This window comes from Ictalurus punctatus, chromosome 17 (assembly GCF_001660625.3).
Source record: "Ictalurus punctatus breed USDA103 chromosome 17, Coco_2.0, whole genome shotgun sequence".
In the NCBI taxonomy this organism is placed as follows: Eukaryota; Metazoa; Chordata; class Actinopteri; order Siluriformes; family Ictaluridae; genus Ictalurus; species Ictalurus punctatus.
This window is the reverse complement of record NC_030432.2, coordinates 10,028,430-10,050,010: the sequence shown is the minus strand read 5'-3', so window position 1 is coordinate 10,050,010 and position 21,581 is coordinate 10,028,430. Positions and strand designations below refer to the sequence as shown.

Genomic DNA, 21,581 nt, shown 5'->3' with positions numbered 1-21,581 from the left:
TCTTAACTTTAGAGCGAAGTACTATGGTGTAAAATAGTAACACACAGTGCCAAAAACAAAACACTCATCAGGACAGTTTTTATTTAATTTGGAAGCCTTGTGTAACCTAGCAAACATACCACATGGCCACGAATAGTCCCAGATGGAATGCTTTTGTTTGGGGTTTAATTGTTTCAACACTTATTACCATGTTTGGTGATTGTGGTTCAACTGGGCCGAGTCAGTAAGACTTGCTTTTGGTCACAATCAAATACGTAATTTTCCTTTAAAAAACATCTTTTTAGATATCACAGTGATCCATAACATATATGTTTAATTTATTTACACGGAGTTAACATGGTTGGCCTGAATGTACTTAAAAGCAGGCAACCTTAACATTGGCTACAAATTTATAATGTCCACCACAGAAAAGATTACCTTAACAAAGACTCTTCTGTGGGATTTTAGAGATTAGACATATTACCTAGGAAGAAAGATGGTGAGACTTGGTACTTTCTCACTTAGTCTTTGTGTCTTCCAGGAAGTGGGGTGATAAAGACTCAGAGAATGTTGGATTTTTTACACAGTCTTGGACCCCTGTTGTGTTTGATTGGTGGGTACAGAATTAACCATATGCTATAATTATGAATGTGTGTATGTGTGTGTGTGTGTGTGTGTGTGTATGTGTGTGTGTGTGTGTGTGTGTGTGTGTGTGTGAGAGAGAGAGAGAGAGAGAGAGAGAGAGAGAGAGAGAGTGCAAACAAAAAGGAAGAGTTTAGAAGCAATATGTTATCAATTATGGTGTTTGACCTTTCTTGCAATACAAAGTTGAAGCCAGGAAAAGCAAAAGAAAAGAGAAAGCAAGAATGTGCACGCTACAAGTTTGAGAACAATGGTCCAAGAGATAAGTAAAAATGGGATCCTTATGCCTGCTACACTCAAGAAACAACAAATGATGAAAAACAAAGGTTTATTCTATGAACTCCATCTAGTATCTATTAACTCTTCTACTGACATACAGTATCATTACTTCTCTCCTACTCCAGCACCTGTCTGTGGATGCGATATCATATGGAGATTCTCAAACATGTCTCATAAAAAGATTTTGTTTGCTAATCAGTGTAACTTTTCTATTAGTTAAATAAACATTGTGGATCTCTAAACTGGGAACACGTTGACTTGTGTTGTGTCTTATGGTGGATATGGATATAGCTGTTGGTCAGCAACCTCTCAAAGAAATGGAGGGATAACTCTAATATCCATTCTGAGAAAAAGTAGCTTTCAAAAGTCCAGTGACAGATGAGAAAACAGAAGAACTATATGCTCTAATCTGATTGCATTCTCACCATTTTAAAGGGGTCATAACATGATTTTTTCCCTTCTGTTTGGGAGTGTAATATATCTGTTTATGTTCATGTATAAGCTCTGCAAAATCGCAAAATTCATATTTCCCCCAAAGGGATTTATTCTGTCTAACAGAGGACACTGCTCCAGACTTGCCCGAAACTCATCGTTCAAAGTCCAGATTTACTTACGTAATTTCTCTACGTCACAGCATGCACTATCAGCATAATCCCACCCAAAGGCAGCCATGAAGAAAGATGGCAAGGCTTCATGTCACACCATGTCACCTAGACACTGTGTGTTTCGGTACGAAAGCAAAATCACTTTGTTTAGCCTTCCAAAAACTGAGAAAATTAGGAATCAGTGTTTACTGTTTATTTATAAAGCTGTTCCTGACCAGTACAACCCGAATGTTTGATTTTGCACAGAGCATTTTACAGAGGACAGCTTCCAGAAACTGGGTGAGTACAATGCAGGCTACACACAAAGGCTACTCCTGAAAAGTAAAAACCCTAAAATTATACTTTCTTTATAGTAACAACCTATAATTGAATTTCTACCTCTGAATGTTAGCAATCAGTCATCACACAGTCTTCAACAAAGCTGACATTTGTGTTTACAACAGTGCTGATTATCAGTGAATCTTCTGTTGAAAATTCATTCCTTATTTCTTGAAAACAGCTTAGGCTAAAAGTGTGCTAGTATAACACAGCCACTCTACTTCTTTGTATAAAAGACTTTGTGTAAAAGACTTGTGTGCATTTGTCTGTCCTTTACTTCTCCATAACTGCTCAAATATTCCAAGCATCCATTTACAAGCACAGAAACCAAGTGGACCCAAACAAAGTTACTGCTACCAGCTGTGGCTACAGATTCCAAGCTGCAAAGCTCTGCCCCATTTCTCTGCTGCCACAGGAACAGGTGGAGGGCCTGGCACTGCATTTTACCAAGCATTAGACTCCACTCGGATCAACTGCAAAGTCACAGACAGCAAATGTTCTCACAGGCTGTGTGTGAGATGGACAGAGACAGGATGCAACCCTTCTGTTTACTTCCCCAAAGGCCCGAGTCGTTTCCTTCTGGTCATTTTGTCAACGAACGCAAAGTCAATGAATTACTGTACGTTTACCTGTCACCTAACTTAGGCCTTGACACAGCTTAAAAAAATAAAAGGCCTCTTCCTCTGTTGTCAGTTGCACCAGTTGTCTCATAGATAAGAGTGTAAATTCTATCATAAATTCTATGTTGGAACTTTTTAACACTAGTTTTATATTACACTTAAGGTGTAGCTAGCATTGCATTAAAAATGAATATACAACAAAACTTTGATGCACAAATGTATTTTGGCATATGCAATTAGTAATGAACCAAGATGAATGTTTATTCATGATCTTATAATAAGCTAGGTTTAAGGTTTGTCGCTTTCACATGCAACATGCAACGTACGGTATGTATATTTGTTCCATAAATATTTGGACATTGCCAAAGTTATTATTTTAGCTGTCTACTACAGTATATTGGTAGCATATATTAGTAATTACTATTATAAATGACAAAGTTAACCAGCCTTGTATTATAGGTAACGTAAAATACTGCTAATGATTAATTGATCAGTGAAAAACTTCAGGTTGCACAAGAACCCCATGCAACAGAATAAAAAAGCATATTTTAACTACATAAAAATGATGAATACTTTGAGCAGGTTGAATACTTTGTACAGTTTTCTACTATTCCATACTATTCCACTAGGTCCATAAATATTTGGACATTGACATTGATTATCATTGATTTAGCTGTCTACAACTGCAGGTTCACCTTCCTGGAATGCAGTGAGTTCAGTCAATTAGCTAGAAAAATGTTTGATATGACCACATGTTAACCAAGCCATGCAAGGCTAGCTTATCTACCACCAAGGCATGCAGTTCTCCCTCTTTTTGCTGAGGTGATTGCTATCAAAAAGGCAATTAACTATGCAAACTGTGTTAGCTGCAGTCTAATATAATTTAAGTGCATATCCATCCATCCATCCATTTTCAGCACCACTTATCTTACACAGATAAGTGGTGCCTGCCCATTGTAGGTACAATTGCACACACATTCACTACAGACAATTTGGAAATGACAATCATGCAACACATATCTTTGGATGGGGTGAGGAAATGGATTACCCGGAGGAAACCTTTGAAGCACAGGGAGAACATGTAAACTCTACACACACAGGGCAGAGGTGGGATTCAAACCCCTAACCTCAGAGATGCAAGGCAAATGTGCTAACCACTAAGCCACCGTCCTTGAACTTGTACTTACACTATAAATATAAGCATAAAAGGATGTATTCATAAGAATAAACAAATATATTTGTTAAAATACGAAGCTAAATTGAGACTCCATGAATTACCAACACAAATACTTAGTTGCAAAGCTGTTGTTGGCAATTACAGCTTCAAAATGTCTACAGTAAGAAGTAATTACCTTTTTGCAGCATTATGCTTCAATTTTGGCCCATTCCTCTTGGCAAATCTTCTTCAATTCCCCAGTTATGAAGTCCTGCTGATGGACTCGCAATTTAAAAAACCTCCATAAATTTTCAATGGGATTCAAGTCAGGAGATTGGCAAAGAGATTCAAGCACCTTCTTGAGATATTTTAAGCGGTATGTTTGGAATTTTTGTTTTGTTGAAATGTCCAGTTTCTCCCCAGATTCAGTTTTTTGCCTATTAGTTGAAAGTCTCCTCTCTGAACATCGCCCCATTCATATTTCCTTTGAAAAAAGTCCTGATTGTCTATGTCTAGAGGTCTATCTCTGTTCTTTTTTCCCTTTTATTTATGCAAAGAAGTTGTGTGTGAGGTGTAGGAACTGAAAAGATTACGGTGCAGTTCATTGCTTATTGTTCTCTGTGTAACTGTTGTTTCTGCTGCTTTCAAGTTCTCCTGCAACTCTTTTTAAATGATTGCTGGCTTCTTTCTTACTTTTCTTATCATAAGTCTGAGAGCACATTATAAAATAATGCATGGTACACCTCTTTGGGGAAAATTAGTTGTGGTTTGTTGAACTTTCCACCTGCATATTATTAAGCCAACTGTACTGACAGGGATGATACAAAAATCCTAACATCTTATTTGTGTATTATAGTAGTAGTTTTTTTGTTTGTTGTTTAAATGGTCTTTTGCATTTCTGCCACAGAATATTGCAGTAGGGAGAAAAAAACCCCAATACATTTTTTTTACCTTTCATTATTTGCCTTTTCTGACAGCCGTTTTTTTTTTTTTTTTTTTTTTTTTTTTTTTTGCTGCTTTGTTTTCTTTCCATGTTTTGTTAGGGCTTAATGCATAAAGACAAGCATTGTAACACTGAAAGAGAAGAACCTTAGCTATCTAATAATGTTGCTTTAAATGGTAAAAAAAACCTCACTCTGTGTGACTGTGTTTGATTGCTTGATTCAGTGATTAAGCTGCTTTATTTATTTTCCTTATTGTAATCTAAAATACACATTCTCTAGAGATCTCTATAAACCAGTGCATTGCTCAATACATTTTTTCATATACACTCTGTTAGCCACATATGGTAAACCCAATAAACATAATTAATTGTTCTGATATGTGCTGATATAATTATAACATACAATTGTGATTTGGTATTCTTAAGAATGATATTCTTAAGAATGTATTTATTAATTGCAAGTAGACACAACATTTGGTGAAAATGACCCTAGAAAGTTTGCTCTAATATAAAAGTTATCTCTAATGTATTCCGATCCTCTTTGGCCCATGTGAAGTTTTGAATAATGTTTGCTTGTACAGCTGTGTTATTGCATCATCTTTCATCCACCAAAAAAAAAACCCCTCATAGCCCAATTATACAGACATGCACAATGTCTGATAATGTGTTTCTCAAGCTTCCAAATTTTTTCTTGACAACAAGGTCCTGATGTCCTGCAAACATTTCTAATAGGTCTCCACCAACAGAGGCCCCACTATGGCTCCACATGTGTATTCCATCCCTCCTGCTGTGAATATGAATCATCAGTGATTCCAGCAAGACTTCAGCTACATAGACAGTCAAGCTATTCTCATACTGACTTATATTTAGGTGTGAATAAAGATGTAAGGTCATCTAACTTTGGATCTGTGGTATATTGATGCTGGTTTACATTCTCAACAAAAGTAACTGAGTCATTAGTCTTTCTGTCACATGTTGAGCACTAACACAGAGCCATGATTTGGGTAGATAGGGTAACTGCAATTGGCAGGCGTGAGGTGGCTGGTGCCAGTTACCACTGTTTCAAGCTGTTTTAATGATTCTAGGTTAGAGCCAGTGACCAGACTTCTGTAATTAGAGTAACCCAAGCCTGAGACTCCAGCTTGTGCCTGTTGAAATGTGGGTAGTGCAAAGGGAAACCCTGCCAACTTGTCTCCGTATAGGTCACTAAAAGTCTAATATATGGACTTTTTCTCTAGCAGAATTTCAGCTGTGGTGTCTTTATTCTCTCCTCAAAGCTGGCACTAGTAACTTTACACAACAGTTCCACTCTCACAACAGCTCACAACACTACCATCCTTTAACTTTATATATATATATATATATATATATATATATATATATATATATATATATATATATATATATATATATATATATATATATATATAATTTCATTTGCACAACCAGTTCTGGAAAAGGAGCACTTACATGTCTGACCAAGAATGCAGAAGAGATGCATGGCAAAATATTCAGGAACGTCTCCAGCTTTCCATGCTGAGATCTATCTACCAGTCATACCCCGGACTGCTGATCCCATCATCTGAGTGGAGGAAAACACAATACAACTCCTGTTTGGCCTTCATTGTCTTTCTTGTGCTGAAATGCAGAATTCCTTTATGCACACTCCAGTTGTGAGATACTTTTTTGGAAAAGCTCTCCAGTACACACTCTGCAAATACAAAGTCCGAGTTCCCATTTTAGATTGAGCTGCTTGGGGCACAACAGGAAGGTTTCCTCAGCTATGCATCATAGCCCTGATTGACTTCAGGGTCCTGTGACTACTTTTATGAGTTCTGACACAAAATGATATTAGATGAAGTATACCTAATCTATCAATCTGAATTGAGTGCAATAATTCTAAAATAAGCATGATTCATGCTGGTCTTTGCAATATAATAAAACTATTAAAAACAATGAAAGCAAGGCCTTGTGCTATGGTTATAAAAACAAATACTCATAAAAACACATTCCAAGAGACTTTATGGAAAAGAAAATAATCTGATAATAGTCACCTCTTCATATAATAGTGGCCTTTGGGGATAATCACACTAACAGAATGTGTGATGTGTAAAAAAAACCTTTCTCTTTTTGTGTCAAAACTGTTGACCTGAAGCTGGAAGTGAGCATTCTTTACACTGTGCCCCCACCCTGTGCAAAAAACATGGCCCTCCTATTTGTTTGCATAGAAGTTAACTGTGTGACTGGAATGTCTTTCACCCCCACCACGTCTTTCACTCTTCATTCTCCTAAATATTTTTGTGTGAAAATGACCATTTATGTGTATATGTGTGTTTATTTGCACATACTGTATCTGTTGATTCTTATATAGACTATAAAATGTCTGCGAGCAAACAAAATGTTTGAAAATGAGTCAAATGTTTTTGATTTATGGATGGAAAATTTTTATCAGTCATATTTCTCATGCAAGGCTCTACTGATGGAGTTGCTTCAGACACAATCCTTTCATTTAAAGTTTCCAACAGTCAACTGAAAACACGAAGAGTCTTCCTTTAATCTCTAGTCATCTCATGTACCTGAACATCTGTTCGGTCAAGAAACAGGATGATTTCACTGCCTAACTTCTCTGGTACTGTCTGAATTCTCCTGACTCAGAGCTGAAGTAACAGCTACTGCATATATTTAAGACCAGAAAATACAAGTTCATGCAACACTGGGGATTTTCCTGTATGAAATACAGAACGGTTCCAAACAGAGGTGTGACACATATGAAGTCATCTTAATCTGACTACAGTCAAACCAGATGCTGCCATACTGAATAACATTTAAAAATAGTACATCACTTACTCCAACCTAATGACTTTTTCGACACTCTACTTAGTATAGCCATATGTTGATTTGGCTAGTACACAAAACTAACTTACAGTTAACCCCTTTCCCGCCCGTTTTCCATCGAAATTTTTGGGCAAAGACCAGTTTTATCCATTTTAACAATAAAAGACAGAGATTTCATATGATAACACTCTTGTATGTGAATACATTTATGAGCAAATGCTGTAAAAGTGTTTAAATAAAGCTACATAATCTAAATATTTTGAGAAATTAACATTTTAGCCATGACTGAAAGCACAATTTATGACTCCATGGACTGTGTTTAAATATTTGATAAATATATATTAAATAAGAAAGCATTTACTTTTCTTGGCTGAATGACCACTGTGCACTGAACCACTTTTTGCTTCAAGGTTCAGCTCTGCACATAAGCAAATTAAATATCTGCTTAGGGCCTCACAGCTAACAGGGGTCCGTGTTAAGGACCGGTGAAATATAGGCTTATAATAATAATAACACAGTAACACGTGTAATTTCCAACATAATTGATTGTGCCTGATGCCATAAGACATAGAATAAGTAAGTGTTGTTGCATTTCATGGGATGTTGAATGAAATCCCAGTCTCAAGGAAAGGTACAACTACTAGCCCAACATATAACCTTAAAAGCTTTTCATTTAAATTGCCATATAAAATAAAGGTTCCAATTAGAACCAAAAAGGGGTTTTCAGCCTGATGCCATAGGAGAACCCTTTTACTCTCAAGTTCTTTAGAACTTCATGTATTTACTGGTGCTTTAAATAACCCACAAATGGTTCTTCACAGCAGTGCTATAAGGAACAATGTTATCATAAGTTCTCTAAAAAACAAACAAACCCTTAGTTCATGCTTTAAGGAACCAAAGTACGGTTCTTAAGAGAGATGCCAGGAGAACCTTTTCCAGTCCAACAAAGAAATGTATAGGGTTCACTTAAACCTGTTAAGGGATGATACCTTGAAGAACCAACACACTGCTCTGAAGAACCTATAATGAAACATAAAGGATTTCTTTAATCTCCAAAGAGCCATATAGCTCAACTCAAGAACCTTATACAAGAAAATATTTTCTTGACAAGAAGAAGGTTCTTTGCAGAACATATGGTGCTGTAAAGAACCATTGAAGACCCTTTATTTTAAGAGTGTATGGGCAATTCCACTGTTATGAATGAGACATTTGCATTCATGTTAGATAACAAAATGACTCACAGCAGAGACAAGCTTTACAAGAAATAATAAGTCAGTGTGCGTATATTGTCCTTAAATCTCTTGAGCGTAATGCAGACAAATCTTAAAAACCCTTGTATTGATTTACATGTTTCAAATACACAGCAATTTAACAGCATTATTAATGTGACATCAAACTTTTGTGTGAGAGTACACTTTTTCTACAAACTGTGAATTTTAAAGGCCATGGCAGAAAGCATCAAATGTGTAGCACGAAAGAGACGTGAATGAACACAAGTATAGATTTGGAAATATTTTTAGTACTCCATGTACAGTACTCCAATACTCCATGAACAGTACTTGATGTGATGCAATTTTGTCTATAATTTAACCAGATAAGTTAAATACAGTGAAATATAGACATTTTAAAAGTAGTTTTGCTCCTGTGCTCCCAATTTTTTTTTTCCATGGTGAGTTTGAAATTTGCATAGAATTTACCCAATCGTTTTATTCTCTGGTGTATAAAGCTAGCACAGGGAAATGCAGCACAGTGATTTCAGCATGTCTGAAAAGGACTTAAAATATTAGGTTTTAGTATATTAATATAAAGCATAGAATGAAGAAATTAAACTGTCAGCACTAAGAATTTCACATTACATGTCTTGGATATCAGCAAAATCCCACTGGTGTAATAATTTTGAGATTATGTATAGTCAAGTAGGAGAGCAGGGTGGCTTAGTGGTCAGCACATTTGCCTCGCACCTCCAGGGATGGGGGTTTGATTCCTGCCACCACCCTGTGTTTGCAAAGTTTGCATGTTCTCCCGGTGCTTCAGGGGTTTCCTCTGGGTATTCCGGTTTTCTCCCCCAGTCCAAAGAGAAATGTTGTGGACTGATTGGCATCTCTAAATTGTCCGTAGTGTGTGAATGTGTATGTGATTGTGTCCTGCAGGATGTCCCCTGCCTCATTCCTTGGGTTCTCTGAGAGCCCCTCCAGGCTCAGCAAAACCCCATTGATAAGTGGTACAGAAAATAGATGGATAGATGGCTAGTCAAGTAAGTTGTCAAAAGAGCTATGGAGGCCTAATGATGTTAGAGAAGGCTAACCTGAGATAAGCACGATTGAGATAGTGCCGATGTGGGAAAACAAAGACATATCATCCTCTGGAAGTAAGCCAATTATCTAGTTTGTAACTACTGTGATTAGGTTCACTCTCCTGTTCTTGTTATTACTACTTGGTTTGTATCATGTTGCATCTCAGATGATCTCAGTGCATTATTGAAATACTCAGTGGACCACAAACAGCTACAGTTGCAGCCCCTGGCAAAACCTCAGCAGATTATAAAACTCATCTAATTATATAGCCTACACATCAGTTCAGTTCCCTTGATTTATACAAGATGTGCACACACTAGACTACAAAATCATGTCAGAACTGGGTCTGTGTCAGTGAGATGAACCACCTCCCCTGCAGAGAGGGGCTGGACCTATCTGGTATAATAACAGTTTAACTTTATTCCCATAAACTAGCTCGTACAGTATGAGCGAGGGGCTAGTCACTGTCCTCTCCTCAAACACGAGACACGGTTTACTGGCACGTGGAAAATAGGAAAGGGGAGTTTCGGAGAATTTTTTCTTCCAGACTTTCGTGTCCTTGTAACACCGGCAGTGTAAAGGCTGGAGTGACGTGTGACCTTTAAGCCGTTAGTGGGCGTTCAGTGGTTCTGTAAGGTTCCTGAGCAGTGGGAGCTGAACACACAGCAGTGTGATCTCTCTTTTTCAACGTGGAAGCGAGGCGCAGCGGACAGCGCGGCTGTTCTCCTTTCCTGTGCCAATGTTGCGCACAGATTCCCACTAATGCGCCCTGACTGGGAAACTTATTTCATCGAGGCACGTGGGAAAGGTTTTCCAGCGAAAAAGGACACACCACAGCTTTACACAAAGCGACTCCGGGATCTTTGATGAGTCCGATTTGCACACCTGTGAAGGTAAGATAGCATCTTCATAGAGCTTTGTGTCAGTTGATGGCGCAAAGGAAAACTTTCACAGGCGCCTAACGCGCACTTCATGTCAAGCATCTAAGTGCGCTTAATGTTATGTTTAAGGCATAGACCACACAGTTTCAACTAAAGCTGTTCAGTGTTGTGTATTGTGTTAGAAGTGATAAAGTTTTATTCAAACCAAAACACTACTCTGTAACTCTATAACTTTATTCAGTTGCTGAACCGACTCTCACTCTCTGAATCAATAGGCTAGGAATCAACTCCTCAGACAATGTGGTGCAAGCCTGAAAGTTGAAACAATAGAAAGTTTTGTCAGTAAAGACATGAACCTCTGCTCTTCACTCTGTAATCTAGAGTTCTACAGCATATCAGTACAGTGTAAAGTCTTCTGCACACATAATAACTGTATTACCATAGCCTACTAAATAATATGTCAAGGTAGTAAGCAGTGTTTTGTAGCTGATATTCTTTAACCTCTTTAACCTGTTGCAATAGAAAATGACTCAGTTTATAACTCCTCCATTTTATATTAAGCGAAATGAAGTGCCTTCTTGGCATTATGAGAGGTTTTAGGCTAATAACTGTTGTTTTTCAGAATAATGTTCAGTCGAGCTGTATAATGTGTATCCTGTAATCAGAGACATGTTGCTTTGACTAGCAATTTGACTTTACTCTTTTATTCATCATTAATCTGCATTTTATGGATATTCGTTTAAAGGTTCACCAAATTCCCAAATACATTCCCATCACTCTGATTTATTAGCTTAGTTGTAGCTTAGACTGATGTATATATTTTTTTGGAGTCAGTGAGGCTTGCTTAAAAGCCCTCAGAAACAGATCTGCTTGTAGATAAATGCAACACGGACTCCTGGAGCATTGGCCCTGCTCTCCGGCCCCTCTTGCTCAACTGACTTTATTTTCTTTAGCAACTGGAATGCCGACTATTCAGAGCTCAAGAATAAAACATGGCCTGCTCTATATTCAGACATTTACTTGAGCCTGGAATAAATTGCTTTATTAGCTGTTATGCCAGGGATGACAGTCATCAGAGTCAGATTGGCTTTATTGCTTTCACATGCCAAGAGTTGGTCCTGGTTTGTGCAAGCAACAGGGGCATTAATCAGAATAAAAAATGTGAAAACATAATCAAACTTTGAAAAAGTTGTTATGTACATGCATATAATATGTGCTTTTTGACTGCAATACAAAGACTATGTGTAGACAACACGTGAAAGTCTGAAACACCAAATCCTGAATCCTGAATCCTTAAACCATGCCAAAAATTGAGCATGCCAGGTACCATTGAGATGAAAAATTTTGATCACATATGGATTTGTTTATCAAAATGGATTATTTGTCTAAAGAAATGCTTGCTCCATATGCACCTGTGCTAAAGCTTAGCAACACAGAGTGGATTGTCTGCCAAATGCTGTCTCTTGGAAAAGCACCCAACTTCTGGTTATTTTCTGTGTAAACACACTGTGGACCTGTTGGATACATATATGTAGAACTTGGCAAAACTTGACAGTCACAGATTCTGGCCTAGCACTCCTTCTAATATCCCTGTCATAGCAAAACATGGAAATATTTCCTATGAAAGAGATTCCTGTCTTTTCCCAGCTACTTGTTTATCTTGAATGTTGTTGTGTATTGCATGGAAAGTATATTTTGTAGATAGCAAACCTGGGAATCTTTGAGGAGAAAGGGTGCGGTTTCTCCATTTGGAGTCACAGAGAAGAATGCGAATGTGTGAACTAAAAGATGTTAAGTTTATGTTTAGGGCCATGAAAGGGAAAGCTACACATTTACTTTGAAAGCACTCATCTCTCACACCTCTGCTGTAGAGAGACTTTGACAAATAGCCTGCGCCTTGCATTTTCCTCTTTACAGGAAAGCAACACCCATCCTCATGAGCATGTCAATGGAATAACCTGAATCTTCATCCCCTTTTTTTTCTAAACCACAACAAGAGGAATGATGATGATCTTCCCAGTTCTCTGCACAGTATCCCACAAAATGCCTACAGAATATATACATAAGTAGTAAATCCTCTGCTTTTCATTTCAGGAGGATGATATTTCATTAACACTCTGGCAGTTTTCTATACCATGTCTCTTCTCTTGTGGCATTTTTACATTTTTGCCAAGAACTGAAACAAGCTCAGGTCGTTTGAAGACCTATTTTAGACCAAAAGCCAAAACGTGTCTCCAAATACTTCAATAAAACAATTGCAGTCCATATGTTATTCTTAATGCTCTTTCAGTATAATAGTTCCATCTTTATGATTACCCAGACACAAAGTTGTGTTTGCATGCATCTAGTTTTGGACTGCATCATAAACTAAAGTAACAATATTGACTAGATGATGTTGATGTATACATATGGTAGATGATGGTCATATTTTGATGGAGACAGTTCTACACATACATAACAGGCAGCTTTTCCTTTTCTCCTGCTTTAACCCGAGTCTTCTACAAGCCAAAAGCGTAGTTTTACACTCATCTCCCTTTTGCGGCAGTGTTTCCAGCCCAGTGATACACTGACGGCCTGTGGAGGAGATAGACGTTGGCTTTAGTTGAAAGGGGGAGTCAGTCTGGAAGGAAGCAGTGGTGCTACAGCTGCGTTTACAATTCTGAATGTGAGGTGGTTCCATGAAGGCTGTCCGGTGCCTGCTGACTCAGAAATAACCCTGTTTGTCTCTATAAACTGTTACTGTCTTCTATGAATCTTTTAGCCCACCTCCCTGTTCTGACTTATCAGATCTCTGGATGCATAGTTCTTTCTCAGGCATCTGACATCCTTTCAGCACATCTCCCTGTGTCTTCCCCTCGTATAAATCATTACCATCTTTGTAGTTTATTGCATTTTAATTATCATGCATGACTTGCTTTTTTATAGACATGCTTTTTTTCAGGCGCCATGGATAATTATTATTATTTTTTTTTAAATATAGGCACCATTTAACTTCCACCCATGCATGATTAAGTGATAACAGTGCTTACTTACCTGTCACCTTTTATTTGCTATACAGACACTTAGGACTTTATTTACTCCATTTTGGCATGACTTACCAGCTATAATTAGTCACACGCAGAGGCACAAAGGGATTTTCCCTCATAAGAGAGACTCAAGCTGATAGCATTCATTCTCCAGACAGATTTTTTATAGTCTCATTCTTTACTACAGCCGATGACACTTTTATAGTGCCTTGGAAAAGTCTGGATGTTGCAGCACTACTGGTCAAACCCTTTTCCCTAACTGTATGCTCTCTACGGTAACAACCACACTTATGTGAAATTATGATGCCTCACAGCCAGCCGGAATGGCTCGGGTTTGGATTTTCAGCCCGAGCTGCTTATCATCATGTCGTTAGAAGACTTCTCCCTGCCATGTCACGGGCTGCCTTCCGGGAATGCCTCAGTCTTATAATCTACAACTACAAAAAAATTGTGTTTTTTCCTCTGTAGGTGCATTTGTGTGTATTTTCACATGTAACCGATTACTATCCCACACAGCTGCTGCGCTCCTTCAGGGAGTTGCCAAGTGTGGTCCAATCTTTCACAACTTCAGAATGTCTGATTTAGAGCATGACAAGTGCACGAAATATGTACACAATGTCAGTTTCATGGAGTTATTTTGTACACATAATTCATATAACATATGGGCTGGAGAAGATTATGCAGAGACGCTAATTGAACCAGAAATCTTAGATAGGTAGATAGATGTGCCATCTACTAATACAAGAGTACAGCCCACATATGTTGTAAGTTAGGGTAAGTATTTACAAGACCAAATTGTATCCATTTACGATATTTAGGATATTGATGTTGAAGGAAGAACAGTTACGATACCACTTGGTACTTGTAACACAACAAGCTTTAGAGAAGTGTTTTTATGGACTGTTTGAACGTGGCGCACAATCAAACAAACAATCTAGTTCCTCTTCACCTTGGTGTTTGAGGACCACATATGAAATGGTTTTGTTGCTCTTTACTGCCCTGTTTGCTGCTTAAGTATGGGCATCAACTTTAACCAAACATTTCTCATTGTTGCTGCCCAGGCTACAAGAGAGCGCCTTTGTTTTTGGTGAGAATGAGGAGGAGACCGAAGTGCCCGGTGCCATGGGCCGATGAATGCTGTTACAGGAGGGGTTGAGTCCACTGGGAAATCTGAAGGTCAGCTAGAAAAGAAACAATAACGTCCCTTCTTTGTCTGAATGTGGACAATAGCACAGGCAGGCTGGTGCTGATGTCTCTCATGTGCAGTATCTCCACTGTTTATTTTTGTGTTTGGGTACATCAGGTGGCCTTCCTCAGTGAGCAGATCAACTACTGGACATCAAAGTATAACCTTGTATTTTGTTACACAACCAAAATACAATGCCCATAGTGTGGCTCTGTTGTTTGTGGGAATGCAGGTGTGTTAGTGTTGGCCACAAAGCATTTGATATTGACTTTTGTACAGTTTTCTAGCCACAAGCATCAGAACCTTGAAGGTTGTAATCTGATTGGCTCTTTGTACTTCTGTATATGTACTTTAATGTTCCAGTTTTGAACACTGTGGCACAATGAGCAACATATAGTCTGTGGTACATTGTTAAGTGATGCCCTACTCCCTTTGACGCTCCCTTTATACCCTTCATAGTGAGAAATCTGAAGGGTGGGTCCCTCTCTGTAGGGGCTGAAGGTGACGGCCATTTGGAAAGCAAAATTTTTTTTTTTTTTTTCAAAGCTGAAGCCAGTGTTTTATCATCACATAACCACTGACATGTAAATAACAATATGAATACATTTACTTTTGTGTGAGTGAGATATAAATCTTGCAGGACACACATAGTAAAGCCATGTTCATTAACATGCATTTACACCATTCATTCATCCTTAGTAACTGCCTGATCATGGCCATGCTGTTTTCAGTTACCTGGCTAGGTTGTTTATTTTTGATTATTTCTCTGGTTGAGATCAATTATGAATCAATTATGAGTGTTGTAGACGAGGTTTAGGAGCCAGTATTCATTGACCATGGTGACATTGCTGGCATTTACTCATTTTTCCAGTGTTTCCAGTGTGTCTGGAGACATAGTGGTATGGTTCATATCTACAGTAGTTAATAAGAAACATCCAAAAACCTTCAGTTTTAAGCCATGCCTGCTTCATGTTTAGATACATATATTTGGAGCACTAAACATATACTTATGCAGATTGCATTGTTATTGCATTCTACCCCTACTATATAATAATGAACAAGAAGACCAAGCAAAAGAAATGGCTATTTCAAACAAATACAAATGCACAAGCTGCAGAATGTTACCTGAGCTAGCGATAAAAACATGAAACCTATTGGAACCTATTTGCTGCAGCATCTCTGTCTGCTGTTTTATTCAATTTAGTTACATTTTACTGTTACTAAATGCAGTGCTTTTGCTTGAACTTGGCCTACCTTTATAGGTAAAATTTACTGCCATGGAAATTGTTGAATTCAGAGTAAAAACAGGGCAGACACTCTCAGGAGCAAAGTGTCCATCGGTTGTTGCTTTCAAGGATGAATATTTTGGAGGGCCTTTTATAGTAACTGCTTTTCATCATGTCAATGAGGAACAACCCTACAAATGGCTGTCGTGGGCGGCCCCCCTTTTGGAGTGCCCTTCCTTGGACTTCATCACTTGAGAATCGACTTAGTCACTGGACTGATAAACGTTCACAGCATTCCGTTTAAAAGTTATTAAAGAATGTTGTTTGAAGCAGTTAGTGGTGAGTAAATGAAAATATCTTGCGGAAGGGCTATGGGAAAAGGTCTGTGGCTGGTTGTCTGCCATGTCAGTCATGCTGGCTCTTTCTGTTCTTGGCCACATTTGTTAACAAAACATACCAGATTCTCTAGCGAATGCTGGAGACCTGGCTGGCTTGTGAAACTAGTATGTGTAAGACATATACTCACAAGGTTTCAGTCAGTTTCCAGTGTAAAACTTAAATGCTGATAATGACTAACATGAGCAATGTGTTTAATATTCTTTTCTTTTTTTAAAAATTAAAACCATACGCTACGATGGAGGTCGTTTGAGTCTTTCGCATTAAACTGTAATGACATCACTATTATACGATTGCAAATGTGCTATGTAGGCGAGACATACTGCCTACTCATGACATATGACAGGTCTACACATGGTTCTGCAAAGAGAAAGCTGGGACACACCATATTAGGTTGTAATGCATGCACTTAGTCATTTCTAAGTTATACAACTCTTAAACACGGATCCCTCTCACACTCTCTCAGCTTTTAAACCTAGACTTCTTTACTGTCTCCGCAATCACTCTCAAAAAGAAAAAGAAAAAAACTCCCTGCTTTCCCATCCACACATGTGCATACACATACACACAGCTGTCCAGCTGCACTCTCATATGTCAGCAGGAGTATGTGTCTCTCTGTCTGTTACTGTCAGGATCAGGGCTTGGAGAGCATGCAGATGCACCTGAAGCATGCCATGAGGGATCGATTGTTATATGTGAAATTATAGGATGTAAAATTCTTTCCTTCATGCATTTTTCATCATGACAGGATTTTGCCTGAGGAGCATGTTAGACCACTTTGAGCATGCACTTTGACACGTAGGACGTTGCTCTACATTAGGAGGCACAGAGTAGTGTGTAAGTGTCACTCTAACATCTGGGTGAGTTAAGCAGATGTTGGTCCATTTCAACTTAGCCTTAAAATACCCCCAGCCCCCAGAGGAGGCACTTACCCTATATTAGAACCTTCACAGTGGTAAAGTGAAGAGTTACTTCTTGCTGCAACTCTGCTTCTGGAATTTAACAAACAAGCTCTGGAGCCAAAATAGTATACATGGGGTCTAACCGCGGAGCCTTCTAGCGCTCCGAGTCCTTCATGCTCACAGTTACAGGAAGTGAGATGCCTTTTAATTAGGCAAGACTGGAAATGAGGTTCTAAAAGACCCAGGGCAGTGTGCTGAAACACACGCGAAAGGACATTACAGGGCATCATGCCAAAGTAATTTGGAAATCACACTGTTTGCAAAAGTTCTAAACAGCAAAAGTATGAAGGCAAACAACAGGGCCTCAATAGCAGGAGTTATGTAGCCACTAGCACAGTTTCTCTTGGGTATACAGACTGTGAGATTATACACACGTCTTTATTGACATACATAAAACAAAGCTCACAAAAAGACAGAGTTAACTCTTTGGTTGTAAAGCAAAAAGACAGCAGGAAATGCAAACCTCTAACCCTGTTTGAATTATGGAGATCTGCTTGAAAACTCTATTTGGGTAACATTGTGAAGATGGACCCCCTGCTGATAGTGTTCTGTGACAGAGGGCATGATGGGAGTAAAGGCCAAGGGCAGGTGTCACTTGATAGATAGGTGTCACTTGATAGTGCTTTGCAGACAGAGCCCTGTCAGTCCTGTTATTTCCTTTCACTATAACACCAGTTCCTGTTGAACTTACAGGACAAATGCTCAACACATTGCACAAGCAATAGAGAAGCACATTCTTGTATCCATGCCAAACATTACATATGTCCGTCTTTCTCCTCTTCTAAGGGAGATAGAGATTCAGAAAGGCAGAGAAAGTCACTACAAGTCTCTCCCACCCCCTGTTTCCCAAACAACTTCTATTGGACTTCAGCTCTTTAATTGCTTTGGCTCAGAACGTAGATATTTTTCCCCTAGTGATTTTTTGTATCCAAAGCCTTCCTCTTTGAGTGAAAGAAACGGAAAGCACTGCACCGCTGATAAAGAGGGTGGGTTTGCCTTTCGCTTTTCTTAGTCTATACTAAAAGAGGGAAGTACTGCAGAAAGAAACTCATATTCTAACTAATCAGTAAAAACTACTGTGTTTATTTCCTATGTATCAGTGCTGGTGAGTTCATCAAGTTTGCTTATAAAAACACAGTGGAACAAAGAGCAGTTGTAAATGACACAGTCCAAAATTTCTGTTGGATTTTTGTGGTAAGAAATAGCTGTCAGTTCTGTATCACTTCTAAGCTTTCATTTTGAATATGACCTTGACTTGCAGCACACTGGGGCGTTGACAGTTTCAGTGCTCAGATGCCATTCCTTGACTGATCTGAAGAATTTCTTTCAGTATAGAATGCTGTGTCTCAGCTCATTTTGCCTCATTGTGTCTACTTTTAAAAAATAACCTGTCTTCTGCAGGTTTATACTTCCTGTGCCATATTCACACCATGCCTGAGGGGGCGGGCCGGGACAATCAGAAGAAGCCGAGTAACCAAGGTGAGTAGCCACAAGATGCAACCTGCAAAAGACTGACAGCTGATTAAATGCAAACCTAATTCATGCAAAGGAACTGACTATTCTCGATGGATGAAGATGTCTCATTATTTAAATCAGTATAGTAGTATTATTGGAGTGATAAAGGGTTCCACCTTTCCACCACCAAAATTATAAGGCCTAAGCTGACATAATTTATACCCTCATTATTTATAGTCTTACTTCTTTTTACTTTACTGAGGTTTGGACCCATTTTTAATTCAGATGACCAGTAAAAGAGAGTAATAACTATAAAAACTCAAACATATACATAACAGCTTTGATAATAGTGCATTGTGATTTCCACCACTGTTAAAAAGTCAAATAAATACATAAATAAATAAATCACAGATGCCATGGATATACTTCATGGACTTTTGGGGTCTCTGGACCCAACTTTGAGAACCATTGCTCCCGACATAAAAGTCACATACATTGACATGATGAGAAAGCTCATATTTACAACTGAAAGGAATATCTCTGATAAAAATGAATTATTTGTCAGTGGAAATAACCTACCAAAATGTGTTTGTGCATGATAGAAAATTTAACCCTGAACTGAATGTAGAGGAATGAATTGAGGATTTCCATATTTTTAGAATGTAGTCTCCTCCTACATTATAAATAAATCTAGCTTATATTATGAAATATTCTGACAAATGCAGCTGTTTTGGACTGCTCATTTCTCTTTGATGGGTGGAAAAACCTCTGATCAGACTTGTGATGCAAGTTCCAAAGGAAACACATATTTGAGCACTTTGTATCATATGAGATATATTTGTGCTTGCTCAACACTAACTGTCTAATTTTATATAGCCATAATTCAGCAACAGAAAGCCCAAATTATTCCTTAGTTTCTTCATTTGTGTGCTGGAAAGTACCCATTCATCGTGTGTGTTCTGCAGTGGTGTTTTAGAAAATACAGCAACAAGACACCGGTTTATCCAAAGCTAACAGCAACATGACAAACTATTTACACTAGTTTCTCCATATAAAATAATAATAATATTGTTATGCAGTGAATAATGCTGGACAGCATAAACTTCACATTAAATATTGGTAAGGTTTCAATAGTTTGGGTTGTTGTTAGCATGTCTGACTGGTGATGTGCATCGAACACTTTTAGAGCAAAGCACACGATCTCAGGTTTTGACCACATCCTCATAGGCAGGTGCAGATGCCACAATTCTACATCTTTGCAAAATTTGAACAAAGGAAGTAACACAATTCATGTCAGAAAACAGCAAAAGGGCTCATGCTGAGATGAATCCTGATTTATAAACTTACTGGTTACTGTAATATTTACTCCAATAAATGCAATAAGTTAAGAAATACATTATTATTATATAAATACACTATATAAATTATATAAATACACTCTTATATGGGTGTAAGGCAGTGTGAAAAATGCTGAAATTATCTGCCTTCTAACTTTAAGTAGACTAAAACACAAAGGTATTGTGGTACAGACAAGTACGTTAATGTGTTGCTTCACTGACCTCATATGCATGCATTACATACTTTCATTAGCATTTAGGGAAATGCAACTTACATACAGAGTGGTTTACTGATTCTGCAAGGCAACATACTAATGTGTTAGACAGGAAGAAATGGGTGTGGATGTAACACCTACATCTCTAGCTTTCAGTGATCTCAGCTGAACTGTTTTTCCTGGGCAAGGGGTGTTAAGCAGACAGTTAACTGACATGAGAGCTGGCTTGTCATTACCGGAAAAAGAAATATAATCAATTGTAATTTGAGAACTTGGCTACTGCGTCCTGGATTAGTGCTCTACTGCCTGGGCTTTACAAATGGGGCTTTCTAAAGACATTTTTTCAATGTTTATTGTTACTCTGGCTAGCTAATCAAAGGCGATGATCATCATTAGCTTTCTCGGTATATAATTTGTGGCTCTGCACTGCGTGAATCAGGTAGGTTCCCTTGTTTATTTTGAGTTTTCTGTGAAGTGGCTCTATCATCCCCAAATCCAGGCCAAATAGATTTTTACAGGCCTTCATTGAAGTGGCCGTTATGACATGGTTGGCTTAATTGTGAGAGACATTTGATAAATTACGGTCACGCTTCAAAAATAGTTTTATGCTTGGTTAAGACTGTCTTAAACGTAGATCTGTAGTCACGTATAATGAAAGCAGTAGAAGTAACTTTTAGGTATAAAACAACAGTTCACATGGGTGTTATGAATTGTGAAGGCCAATATATATATATACATATATATTTATATACACACATATATATATATATATACACACATATATATTTCCACATTACAGTATTCTGAACAAAGCAATAGACACGAATATTTATAGAGCATGAATGCTTGGAAGCTTCCCAATTCAAACATTTTATTAGAGTATTTTACAGCAAATCTGTGCCCTTGTTGATGACATCCAGTTTCCCCTCTCTCTCTCTCTCTCCCTCTCTCTCTCACTCTCACATTTCCTCACTTTTTCTTGCTCTCTTTTTATTGTAGCTAAGATGAATTCCTAAAGAGCCACATCAAATCCTTTGCCTGCAAGACTGAATAATGATTTAGTTTGTGTTTGTCTCTGTTCCAGAGGATGCATCCGCTTTACATTATCACGCGTCATGCACTTGTCAAATAGAATTTATGTTAAGCTTTGAAACAGTTTGGCCCTGCATTCTTTTTTCACTCAGTATGAAAACCTTGGAACTGGCCTACTAGTGTACTCATGTGAC

At 38.1% G+C, this 21,581-nt stretch overlaps 1 protein-coding gene across 1 annotated transcript in view; it reads left to right on the top strand.

Annotated features, from left to right (window-relative positions):
• The first annotated feature begins 14,085 nt into the window (after window positions 1–14,085).
• LOC128628680 (pleckstrin homology domain-containing family G member 2-like) overlaps window positions 14,086–21,581 on the top strand; it is a 31,364-nt gene continuing 23,868 nt past the window's right edge. The window contains exons 1-2 of the mRNA XM_053687519.1: window positions 14,086–14,754; window positions 18,750–18,827. Coding sequence (XP_053543494.1) covers window positions 14,709–14,754; window positions 18,750–18,827 — 124 coding nt within the window. The 5' untranslated portion in view covers window positions 14,086–14,708. The remainder of the gene's footprint in view (window positions 14,755–18,749; window positions 18,828–21,581) is intronic.